The sequence below is a fragment of the Centruroides sculpturatus genome, unplaced genomic scaffold (assembly GCF_000671375.1).
Source record: "Centruroides sculpturatus isolate CEXI.00-Female unplaced genomic scaffold, Cexi_2.0 scaffold28, whole genome shotgun sequence".
In the NCBI taxonomy this organism is placed as follows: Eukaryota; Metazoa; Arthropoda; class Arachnida; order Scorpiones; family Buthidae; genus Centruroides; species Centruroides sculpturatus.
In genome coordinates this window covers 158,689-172,017 of record NW_019384448.1, presented here as the reverse complement: position 1 = coordinate 172,017, position 13,329 = coordinate 158,689, and the positions used below count along the sequence as shown (strand labels likewise).

Sequence of the window (13,329 nt, the reverse complement as noted above, 5' to 3'; positions counted from 1 at the left end):
GAAAATGAAAATTAATGAATACACTGTGTACAGTAATTTACCTGATAAGACAGACCTCAGAAAAATACTTTATGAGAGCTTTTATACTTTTATAAAGCTGTCTATAATGAAAATTAATTAACTAAGGATTTTTTTTGCCCTGCCAGGATGTGGTCGAGTTATCCGGAGTGCCGGGTTATCGAGTGCCGAGTTTTCGAGGCTCTACTGTATATATTTATATATATTTGTATAGTTCAATATATAATATTAAAAAATAAATATATAATGCTAACAATTTCAGTATTACAAAATATTTTTTCAGGACAAATGACCTGTTTTTCCTCTCCAGAATTCTCCATTTTGGCAGATTTTATGTTTTATAGAGGATTGTGTTTTTATTAACTCTTATAGAGAATTGGAAAGAAACAGCACTATTGTATTGTCATAGCTATTTCCCAGAAATAATAATAGTATCTTAACAAAGAAAATGATAGACTGAATTCTTGATGATGAGAATTATAATCATGATCCAAGCCTGAAAAGTACATCATTAATTATGATTTAGAATTTTGCTGGAGTTATGCCATAAAATTCCACTTTACTCAGATTATGTTATTCAATTGGCTTCCAAAAAGCTTGTTTTCATGTTAGATATTTTTCTGACTTATTATAGTATTTCACCAAACAAATAATTCTGTTCTGAGATTTGTTTTCTATTTAGGCAGGTTTCTGTTTTGTACAGTGTCTGCTTTAGATATGTTTTATTGTATAATATTAGGATTTAATTTAATTTTACTTAACCGAAAACTAAGTTAATGAATTACACTAATTAAAAGATTATTATTCCATCCACAATTATTATTGACAGTATCTGTTTGGATCCATTATTTTTGAATCTGATATATGAAACCATGCTGTATATAATTTGTCATGATTTATTACATCTCTTATATAAAGCTATATGAATAGAAGAATTAAATTTAATAAAAAGCTTTAATAGTAAATTTTAAATAATAATAAATATACTTACTCATATAGCTTGGTTCAACAACATAAATTGAAAGAGCCGAATATAATCTTTTACTCTCTTTGACATCTTAAAAAAAATCAAAGTCAAAATCATATTTATTACTACAATTACTAATATTACAAAAATAATTCAATAAATTTAAGAAATGAAAAGTAAATTACTTTTTCTTGCAAAACGAACTACAGATTTTCCATTAAGTTTTGCTGTGACATCAAATTTATTTGTAACTTCTATTACACTTGAATTTCTCACTTTTAAAACATAATCATCTGGCAAAGCTGTTACATCTAAATAGAAAAATATAATGCATTTTATTTATTTTAATTTATAAATACAATGAATTCCCATACAACATGGAGGATACATTTTGCATTATAGGAAGCAGAGTTATATGAACCACACGCTATGTATGAATTGTGAGATTTGATACCAAACTCACAGTTCATACATAACACATGGTTTGCATAATGTAGAACGTATCCCATGTGTTATACATGCTTTACTGTAATGTATAATTTAAAAATATATTTTTAAATTATACATTACAGTAAAGCATATATCTTATAGCTTAAAATAACAACAAAAAAATAAATTTATATAATTTCTAAATTCTAATTTTGTAAAAAATCCAATTTTTTTTTCTTTTCATTTAAATATAGTATAATATCCTTTTTAGTAATAAAGTTAATACAATATATTACATTACTATAACTGTAATAATATGTTAATAGGATTGTAATAAATATTCTGAGATATTAAAAGTCAAAACCCAATTTTAAATAATACATAAAATGATTCTGTAAATAATACAATTATTTTCATATTTAAAAAATTTTAATTAAAAAAGACATTAGTTTTTAACCAATAAACTATATATATTGTATATGTGAGGCATTCAAAAAGTTCCCAGAAAGTGAACAGAATGCTATATTTATAATTAATTGAAGCGAGCATAAACTTGTCTAAACTTGTTTTATTGGGTATTCATATCTCGTCCCATCAGACTTTTTATTCCCAAATTTTAAAAACAAAACATTAAAGGCATTCACTGGTAGTTGATAGATCAAGTTAAATATTTTGTAGTGCAGTAACTAGAATAAAAGAGCACTGATTTCTACTGGAAGAAATTAGAAGGGTGGTGTCACCGTATGGAAAAGTGTTTTAACTTAAATGGAATTTATGTTAAAAAATAAAATATTGGTATTTTGTTAGATGTTTTTAATAAAAATAAATGACTATATCTTCATTGTATATTGTAATCATGTTCTCAAAAGTATCAATATTAATAATAATTAATATCAAAATAAATACACAAAAATCTGCACATTATTATTTTAATAAAAAATAAATATAAGTATTTATATATTTAATGAATACTACTTTTATTGTATCTATATAATACTGTTCATATACTTTACACTGCAATAAATTAATTTATATTATTTATTTAAAAACGTAATTATTATATTAAAGTTAGATATCATGCAAATCTGATTCCAAAGATTAAGATTGTCTAATTTTTATATTAGGCTTGTTTTATAGTTAAATTTGAAAGTAAAAAGTGTTATAGTTTTATATAGTTTTAAGAATGAAATTCATAATACAATATTAATTAAAAAACATTTCAAAAATATATTTACCAAAATGTTTTCCTTCTCTTACAATTTCAGCCACAAGTTTACATTTACTTCCAGGGAGAAGATATAAAATTTCCTTTTTGAATCTAATATTACTTTTTATTACAATTTCTCTTTCTTCAGTTTTTATATCCTGTAATTAATTAAATTACAATATTATATTTAAATAAAAAGACTTTAATATTACAATCTTTATTAACATATAAACATAAAAGGATTGTTTTTATACGTTAATAATAATGTCCAACAGATTGTTTTTTATATTGTAATTATATGTTTGACAGTTGTCATTTTTCTATTTTAAGAGTTCCATTTTGTTAAGACGCATTGTGGGGTCTGATGTTGTCCCCCAATGATACATAAGATATATGTAGGAAAGCAGCCAATGCTAATAATATCACCTTGGTATATCGACGCAACCCAACAATCTTCAAAATCCTAAGGAATGATAAAAAAAAGCCACATAACTGCAATTCTGCCTCGGGGATCTACTCCATCCTGATAGATGATCAACGTTTTGAATCAAAACTGGTCAATGTGGGTGTCACTGGACATAATTTGCAACACAACTCAGGGAACATAAGTATGCAATTGAAAAATCACAACAACATAACACTGACAGGTTATGCACAGAATCAGAACCTACAAGTAAACTGGGAGCAAGCAAAAATCATCAGACCCACATCCAATATATTATACATATTATAGGTTATCTAGAAAAATTAGAAATTTATAAGGCTTACAAAAATTCCAAATACATCAAACTTAGAGATACTGTCAATCTGTCTAATGCATGATGGTCCATTAACAAAATTTAATTATTTAGTTGTTTGATTAACGAATATTTATTCATAGATTTTTATTTTTATTTTATTATTTTTACATGTACTTGTTGTTATTTACTTACTGTATTTATTTATTTATTTGTGTATTTTATTATTTTTAATGTAACATCCTTAAATTCAAATGCTTGTTTTTTTGAATTTATACTTATGAATTAATATTATATATTATGAAATAATAATAGAAGAATAAAAGAACATTTATGTTCTTTTATTCTTCTATTTCATTATGTTCTGTAACGGAGGAAGATCTAAGAATCTGATAGGAATTATGGAAATTTAAGTACATTAAAACAAACCAAAACACTTAGTCATTGTATCATTGTATCAGGTAATTTTTTTTTTTTTTGTAATTGCCAAATTTGTTTTATTCTGTTTTAAAATTTACTTACACTGTATCTCTTCATTATTTTACTTCTAATCTTAAAAAACATAAATCATTGATTTTAGTTAATCTGTATAGATAAGTCTCCCCAATTTTCAAATGTACAGTTATAACACAATTAAACAAACACAGTTCAGAAAAGCTGTTCCAGAATTTTTGTTCCAATCTGCAATAGTGGGAAGACATGTAAAACACCAAAACCAGTTGTAAAAATCCAATATATTTATGAGTTTTTGTAAATATATTGGACTTTTGCAACTGGTTTTGGTGTTTTATGTGTGTTTCTAGCTAAATATTACCAATTTAATGAAGTTATTGTCATAATGGTGAAATCTGATAATGGAAGATAGTATTCTGAAAATATTTAATTATGAAATAAAAACAAATCAGTTGGATTCCTTTAGGGAAAAATCTTCTACCTTGAATAAAGCATTGACTGATTGGCAACTGTATAATTTTGTAATATTGTATAAGTAATTTCAATATGAATTTTACAAGTATAAAAACTGTGATAAACAAGAGAATTTGAAAAAAATAGATATAATAATGATATTTGTTTATAATAAATCATTTTAAGCACAATATATTTTTATCATCACTGTTTTAAAGTAAGAATTAATTATATAACTTATTCATGGACCAAAACAGCAAGTAGAGAAATTTAAAATTACTTAAAAATAATAATTTAAATAACTTAAGAATATTGTTAATGTCAAATAATTAATTCAAAAAAAAAAATTGAATATAATCACAGTTAATTCTGTTTAATTTGAATAGTTGACTAGTTAAGTTTAATGAATTTTTCATAAATAATTTAAATTATATAGTTACAAAAGTAAAATTCTATTATCTTATATTAAATATAGCACAGTTTTTAAGATAAAAAACTATATTTAAAAATTATAGCATATAGAAATACATACAGCATAAATTGGATTTTTTGGTCGAACAAAAATCTTTCCTATTCCTATTTCTCTTCCCCGAGTTAAAACTAATGATCCTCTAGAATTTAATTTCTCCCAGTAAAATGATGATAATCCATAGTTATATGAAGAATCAACAAAATTTAAAAATCTGTTGAATAAAAATCATTATTTAAATATAAGTTGTTTTGTTTTTAAAAATATTTTGCATTTGTTTATGCTTGAATTCAATATTCAATAAATATTAAATTATTTTGCCATATGGATATCAATTTAAAATGAAATTCAATAATAGATGAATAAAAAATTTGAAAAAAAAAAAAATATATATATATAATATATCAATGTGGAACTTTAAAGAAAATTCTTTAAAATAAACTACAGTAATAAATTTCTAATAAAAGTAAATATTTAATATTATATCAATATTAATTTAATATTTTTGGCAATAAAGATTTTAAGAGTATCTGATCTTGATTAAAATCAAATTATAATAATATAAACTTCAATATTTTTACCATATAGTTGAATTTATAAAAAATATATTTCATGAAAAGAATTATTATTATTTAGAGATGAATATTCATCTCCAAACTATTAACTCTTATTTATATGCTTATTTTTTAGATCACAAAAGAAAAATAATAAACAGATTAGCTATATTTCTAGCCATTACATTTGTATTTTATTCAAATAAGTAAATTTAAAAAATAAATTTTTTATTAATCATTTAAATTTAAAAACAAGTTATGAGATTCTCATTTATAATAAATTTAATTTGACTATTAATAGACTTAATTCTAAAAATCCTAAAAATATTAAGTAATCCGATAAATCAATATATACTATATCTAACAAAAAGTTGCAGTCACCCATCATTTTTTAAATTGACATAAGAAAATAAGATAAATAAAACATGTGTTAGTTCTTGCAAAGAATTTTTATACAAATTATAATATTAATAAATTTATGGAGTAACTTCATAGAAAATTTAATTGGCTGAACATACTACATTGGAATTAAAAGCATGAATGACCAAAACTTTGTCAAGTACTGTACATATACTACATATTGATAAACATGGCTATGTACTGTACATATTTATAGCTCTTGTATTTTTTCAGTTTTAAAAAGTTTGAGAGAACTTTGATAAAGTTACTAAATTTATTGATTAAATCAGAAATTCTTGTGGTTAGGTTCTGATAAAAATCACAACCCACCCACAAGAAGAACTATATTGAAATTAACCTGAGAATATGTTACTTTCAGGAAGATATTCATATTTCAAATTGAATAAGAATTTTAAAGCAGACACTGAAATTTAATTGTCATAGAAATTATTTGATGTAAATTAATCGAAATATGCAGAGTCAAAATTATTAATAATGAGCAATTATTTATTGTGACATCATCACAATGCCAGGCTGCAATTTTTAATCATATTTTTTATAATTTTTAATTTAAAACATATGCACTCCTCCTCAAATTAGTAGTCTTGCCTTTGTACATCAAACTTTTCCTGTTAGCAATAGTATTGTGCTGGTCATCTAACTCCTTTCAGGAGAAAATTTTTAAATTGAAATAATGTGACTTCTGGTTTGTACTACAAGTCTGTATATAATTAATCAGGGCGTCCTGTCCCTAATCTTTTCATATCTGGTCTCAGCTTTCTAACTTCGTTGTCTATATTATGGAAAGACGGACAGATGACAGTGGGAATTTATAGGTCTGCAATTTTAAAAAAATTCCAGACCTATAAATTCCCACTATTCCTATTTTATTTCCTATTTATTAAAATTTCAGCCCAATAATAAAATTTAACTATTTAATACCAATAATAAAATTGGTATAATTATTAAACAAATATATTATTTTCAATTACGTTAATTTACTATAAATGAATATTGTATTTTAATCTTATCCAATAAAATTTCTTATTTCATTGCATTACATTTAATTTACAATCTGTAATATAAATATTTATATCTAATAACTTAACTGTAAACTGGAGTTATTTGGTCCTGAGAATGTCCATTCAAATTCAATTCCAGATAAACTAGAAAATGTATCACCTAAAAAAATAAGATAATTAGAATTGTTTATTACAGCTAAAATAATTTCTTTGAGCAAAACCTGTTAAGATTTTTTATAATAAAGAACCATACACAGTGCTTCTACAATAAGAATCCTGTTTATTGAACAAACACAGGTAGAAAGAGACAGACACAAATACGAGGATAGGGTCCCCAACCATGTTAACAATTCTTAACAAAATCATTCTAATAAATATAATAATACAGTGGAACCCCGGTTAACAAACTTAATCTGTTCCGCAACTCTGTTCGTTAACTGAATTGTTCGTTAACCGAAGCAATTTTTCCCACAGAAATTAATGAAAATGCAATTAATCCATTTTAGTTTCCGAAATTTTTGTGATTTTATTTGTAATATACAGTAGATTTTCTTTCATGAAAATGTAGGAAAACGTAGTATCTATCATTCTAGAAACAAACATGTAAACTTTGTTTAATAAAATAGTACTGTACTGTACATATCGTTTGTTGTAGTTGGTGGCAGAAAAGTGGAGATATACGAACCTTAATGCTTAGAAGGGAAATCCCTCCAAACAATAATAGGTAGCACTTCATCAGAAGATTCTTCGAGTCGAAGTCTCTTTCGATAAGAAAGCCCACCAGTGGCTAAACGGTCTTCATACCCTAAACATGGGTAGTTCATTCGTGGGTTCGCACCTCGCTCAGACGGGCTGTCCACATGGCGTTTTCCGGGTTTTCTCCACATCTGTAAAGCCTAAATAGGGGCCAGTTTCCCTTAAAAACACCTCCCAGAAAAGGCATTTCCCCTAGGCAGATTGCCCAAGTGTTGCATTGCCATAACTTAACAAACAAACAAACTCTTTCGGTAAGGAACAAGAAATTGATCTAAAGTCGATTGTCTTACTCTTTTAATAAAAAATGTTCTCAAATGCGATAGCGTGTTGTCATTTTCTATTGCCACTATGACTTTTTTCTTTCTTGGATGCCATATTGATTAAATATATAAATCACAAAACTGAAAAAAGAAGTATAGCACAAACACTCGGAAAAGCAATGCTTAACTCATGCATGCATAAACACCAACTAAAATTTGACACAAAATACCGGTATGTTCGTTATCCGAGACAAAATTTTCGCAAAATAAAAGTTCATTAACTGATTTGGTCATTAACCAGGACGTTTGTTAACCGGGGTTCCACTGTATTTGCTAGAATGCAATTTAAAGTAAAGAGTAATTGAAAAGTTATACAGCTAAAATTTTCAATAGAATGTTTTGAAGTATATATGTTATGGTGAAAACACCTCTTGTCAAAGTTGACATCTCTAATATTTTATTTGCAATAGCAAAAAAATGCATTTTCCCATGCACACATATACTTGGTCAAATGTAAGATAGCTGAAGAATTTCCCAAGAAACATCTTAATATCAGTGATTACATAAGCACTGATAGGTCACTTTCAGAAACTAGGACTGATGACAATTAAAAGCAACAAGCCTCTATCTGTTTTGAATAGCAATGAAATGGATGAAGTTTAAAATGTTGCTTTACCTTCCAAAAAGAAAGCTTATGGTGCAATCAAGATTGTCAAATGAAAGCATATATAAGGCAGTAAAAAGTTAGACCTCTATCCATATCATCATGTTCATGAGGTTCGAGAGATAAAATAGCCTGATCAAAAAATCACATATAATAAAAGTGTAAAACTGAAATATTGTAGCTTCACTGATGAAAAATAGAATGGAAGCTTGAATCAGTTTCCTTTACTATTCACATATGTAAATATGTAAACAGCCAAAAGAAGAATTTGGTTCTCAGAAAAAATCTATTGTATAAAAACCCTTACATTTTGAAAATTTAAGGGATTTTATGCATATTTTTATGCATATGTGACAATTTGATGAAACCATATTCCAGAATCAAAATACAGGAGTATGGTATAGAATATGGTACTGGAATATTGGATTATATATAAAATATGGTGTCATCTAACTGTCACATAGTCCACCCTAGTTTTTGAGAGTATCATAAATAGGAAGAGTGTACATCAAGATATCACCAAACAATTTTTTTATTTACTTCAGATTGAGAAATATTATTGATTTCAATAAGACAGAACAATGTGCCACATAAGTGCTGACACAACGTCATTTATTCAAAAGTTCTCCAGTGATAAGTTCACTTCTGATGGATTATGGTCTCCAAGATCACTTAATTTGTCATATCTAGTTTTCTCTGAGGATATTATAAAGGAGTGGTCTACAGAAATTACTCATATACTCTAAATGAGTTAAACACAAATATTATTACTAAGATTAAAAAGATTACTGGTCTAATACTATACAAAATGGCTGAAAATATGGGAAAAAATATATACAGTGGAACCTCGGTATACGTCTGCTTTAGAATACATCCAATTCGGAATACGTCCTGTTTGGACGAAACAAATTTTGCTCGGTATACGACTTTTATTCGGTATACGACTTAATTCAATTATACTTGCCATCTATAAACAATTAGCATTATCGGTGTACTACACTAGACTAGATGTTTGCGGTGCTAAGGTTTATAACTTTGTTAAATTTCTTCTGATTTTAATTTGTAAGTAACATTTTATTATTTTTATTAATCATGAATTGCAAAAGGGCAACAGAAAAATAAAAAAATGACTAGAATCACAACGGAACTGAAAAAAGAGATTGTTGAGAAATATGAAGGTGGCACGCGTGTTCGAGATTTAACGAGATTTAACTGTTGCATTCCGTATTCCGAGAACGACGATATCGACAATCGTGAAAAATAAAGACATTATTAAATTTGCTAACGTTGCAAAAGGGGTTAAATCAATTTCTAAACAGAGATCGAAGACATTAGATCGAGTCGAGAAATTGCTTTTGCTTTGGATAACTGAAAAAGTGTGCCGGCGACAGCGTATCGGAAGAAATTATTTGCGAGAAAGTTAAAAGGATACATGCTGCTCTCATGAAAAATCAAGCAGAAACTAGCCAGGAAAGCGAGGTGTTTAAAGCCAGCCATTTTTTTTTACATGAGAACGGATTAATCATTTTTACATTACTTCTTATGTAAAAGGTTGGTTTGGTATACGTCCTATTCGGTATAAGTCCAAACACCAGGAACGGATTAAGGTCGTATACCGAGGTTCCACTGTATTTGATCAAATGTAAAAGGAATGACAAAGGAATGGAAAAGCTCGTCCACAGATATAACAAATTCCTCAATCTTCACGGTAATTATGTCAAAAAGTAACCATGTCTGTACCTAACTTTTGGTAATAAATTCATTTTGTTATTTACAATTGTTTTTTTTTTTTTTTTTGATGGACCATCGGAGCTTGAAAAACAGCCTACGTATAAAAGTATTTGGGTAAATGCCCGGAGCTTCTTTAGAGTTCAGAGTAGGATACCTCTATGAGCGCCTCTGCCCCCCCATAAAATGACTTGGTATTTAATTTTGCCGGAGTTGGGCATCAGAGTTGGAGTTGGAGTCAGCCTACTAAAATTATCAGGAGTTGGAGTTGGAGTTAAGCGTTTTTTTTACCAACCCCGCAGCCCTGATATAAAGATACGAAATAAATTGTTTTGATTAAATTTAGTTGCTGGAAAAGTGTGTAAGCTGTGTTTAGTATCTTTATATACTGATGAAACTATTACAGTATATTAATTGGAAAATAAATATTTTAACTAAAATAATGAGTAATTTCTTTATAAAAAAGTGTATTTAACTACTTAAGAACTGTGACTCTTGTAGACCATTATTGCATCTCCTGTGTATATACAGTATATAAATTATATATAAAATACCATTCCAACAGAGAATGTGGCTCTCACTTATTTCTACTTATTTCTGATAAGCAGTATATAGCTCCTATTGTGACAAGGTTTGACCACCCTGGCATAGAGTTGGCAACTAAGTGATTGCAGATTTTAAATAAGAAGGAAAATTCAAAATTTTTGCTTAAAAATATAAAAAACTTTATTCAATTAGGTATTGTCCATTTTTGTCAATGACCTCTTGCCATCTTTCAGGCAGTGTCATAATTTCATGTTTATAAAACTTCTGATTTTTGCCAGCAAAAAACTGAATTAAATGTGTTTTTACATCATCAGAGTCATTAAAAATTTTACCATTTAAGGAGTTCTGCATGGAACGAAATAAATGGTAATCTGAAGGTGCAAGGTCAGGGCTATATGGTGGATGTGATAACACATCCCAACCTAGCTCCAATAATTTTTGGCGAGTGACCAAAGATGTGTGGGGCTTTGCATTATCATGCTGGAAAACAACATCCTTATGATTTGACAATTCTGGCTGCTTTTCTTGAACTGCATCACTTAGTTTGGCGATTTGTTGAACATACACATTTGAATTAATCATTTGGTTTCTTGGTAAAAGTTCAAAGTACAGAATTCCTTTATAATCCCACCAAACTGACAGCATAATCTTTTTTTGGAGAATCTCTGCTTTTGATATCATCTGGGCTGGTTCATCTCGCATCACCCATGATCTTTTCCGATTAACGTTGCTATAAACTATCCACTTTTCATCGCCAGCAATCAGTTGTTTCAGAAATGGATCAATCTCGTTGCGTTTCAGAAGTGAATCACAGGTGCTAATGCATTGCATCAAATGAATTTCCTTAAGCTGATGAGGGACCCATAAATCCAGTTTCTTGACATAGCCAAGCTGTTTTAATTTTTTTTGAATGCATGTATGTGATACATTGAGCTTCTGTGCAATCTCACGCGTTATGCTATGACGATCTGAATCGATAATGGCCTTGATATGGGTCTCATCAACTTCAACTGGATGGCCAGATCATTGAGCATTTTTCAGTGAAAAATCACCAGAACAAAATTTGTCAAACCAATTTTAACACTGCCTTTCTTTCAAGGCTTCATTCCCATATATGGCGCACAACTTCTTGTGTGCTTGTGATGCATTCTTGCCTTTTCAGAAATAATACAATAAAATATGTCTGAAATGCACATCTTGTTCTTCCATTTTTAAATTGGGATAAAAACGAAACTAAATAACTAATTGATACAATTTTTTTACTAAATTAAAGGTGGAAGTCCAAACAACAAGAAAACAATATAGGTTAAATGCTTTGAACACGATGACAAAGCAAAAAAATGTGCTAAGGCAACCTATTGACAAAATCCAAATCACTTAGTTGCCAACCCTATATTATATTAACAATACAAGCAGCAATATATAAGTTTACTGGAAAGAATAATCTATTTTTAATTTTCGAATCTGAAAAATAATTCAAGAAAACTTTAAAATACATACCATTTACACTTTTCCCAATAACTTCAAAGACTGTAGGCAAACCTTCAGCTATTAATTCAGAAGTAACAGATTTTATTTCAATGTGGTCAACATTGTCTATTATCACATCACAATAAAAGATATTTTGTGTATCTGAAAAAAATATTTAGAAAATATAACTGAAATTTTTTAAAGACAATTAACTAATTACTAAAAAAACTAATGATAATATATTAAAATCCAAACCTTTACAATTATGATCATAGTATGAAAAATTAACTATCACTAATACATCTTAAACTACATATCTTATAGTAAAACCAACACATTTACATTCAGTTTGGGATTTTTAGGATTATTTTGGGATTTTTTCCCTTTCACACAATCTGGGTGTTTGCCCACAGGCAAACACACGAGAATTGAATGTCATTTAGATGGGTAGCAGTGCATTGCAAGGCATGAGATTTTTTATATGACACAATCACAGAGAATTCTTTTCCTGGACAACAAATCTACCTAAATCTGTCAGCTCAAGGCCTGGCACAGACATTTGCCATGTTGCAACTCAGGCCTGCCGTAAGTGGGCATGCAAGGCGTGCACCACACGCGGGCGGCATGTCCAGGGGGCGGCAAATCGAGCTATCTGTTATGTAATATTTAAAGTCATTGTCATAATACCCACCCTACTTATACCATAAGAAATGTCTTCGCATGAAGAAAAAATTCTGACCGGCGCGCAATTATTATATTTTTATTTATATTATAGCATTAAAGCGCCTCTATTGGCATTTATCAGAATTAAGATGCAATGCAAAACGTCTGTCGGCAGGTTGAAGCATCCGGCGGCGCCCGAAAGCCAAGTACCCATAGTCGTGCTCTATGACAGAAGTTGATAGGACTGGCGATAATAGGGAATCCCACAGAGCTTCCTTCTCAATTTGTACTTGTACGCATTCGAACAGTTCTATCGCATATCAAATTGCAATTATTTTGTTAATAATTTTTCTGACATGGGTCTAAGTATAATTAATCATATTTTAACTTGGTTAGTATTTAAATCTGAAGCTTAAAGACGATTCGAGTAGTGAAACAGACATTGACGGTATTGATTTGTATGATTGAAATCTGTACTTTAAAGTTGCATTTTCCAGAAAACCAGTCTAATGATCCACAAACCCTATTACAATA

General features: G+C 28.4%; 1 protein-coding gene across 1 annotated transcript in view; it reads right to left on the bottom strand.

Annotated features, from left to right (window-relative positions):
* Window positions 1-291: 291 nt before the first annotated feature.
* Window positions 292-13,329, bottom strand: part of LOC111620458 (nuclear pore membrane glycoprotein 210-like) — a 19,519-nt gene continuing 6,481 nt past the window's right edge. The window contains exons 3-8 of the mRNA XM_023362383.1: window positions 12,163-12,294; window positions 6,796-6,868; window positions 4,797-4,947; window positions 2,650-2,779; window positions 1,171-1,296; window positions 292-1,075 (exon numbers count right to left, since the gene is read on the bottom strand). Of these exons, the coding sequence (XP_023218151.1) occupies window positions 960-1,075; window positions 1,171-1,296; window positions 2,650-2,779; window positions 4,797-4,947; window positions 6,796-6,868; window positions 12,163-12,294 (728 nt within the window). The 3' untranslated portion in view covers window positions 292-959. The remainder of the gene's footprint in view (window positions 1,076-1,170; window positions 1,297-2,649; window positions 2,780-4,796; window positions 4,948-6,795; window positions 6,869-12,162; window positions 12,295-13,329) is intronic.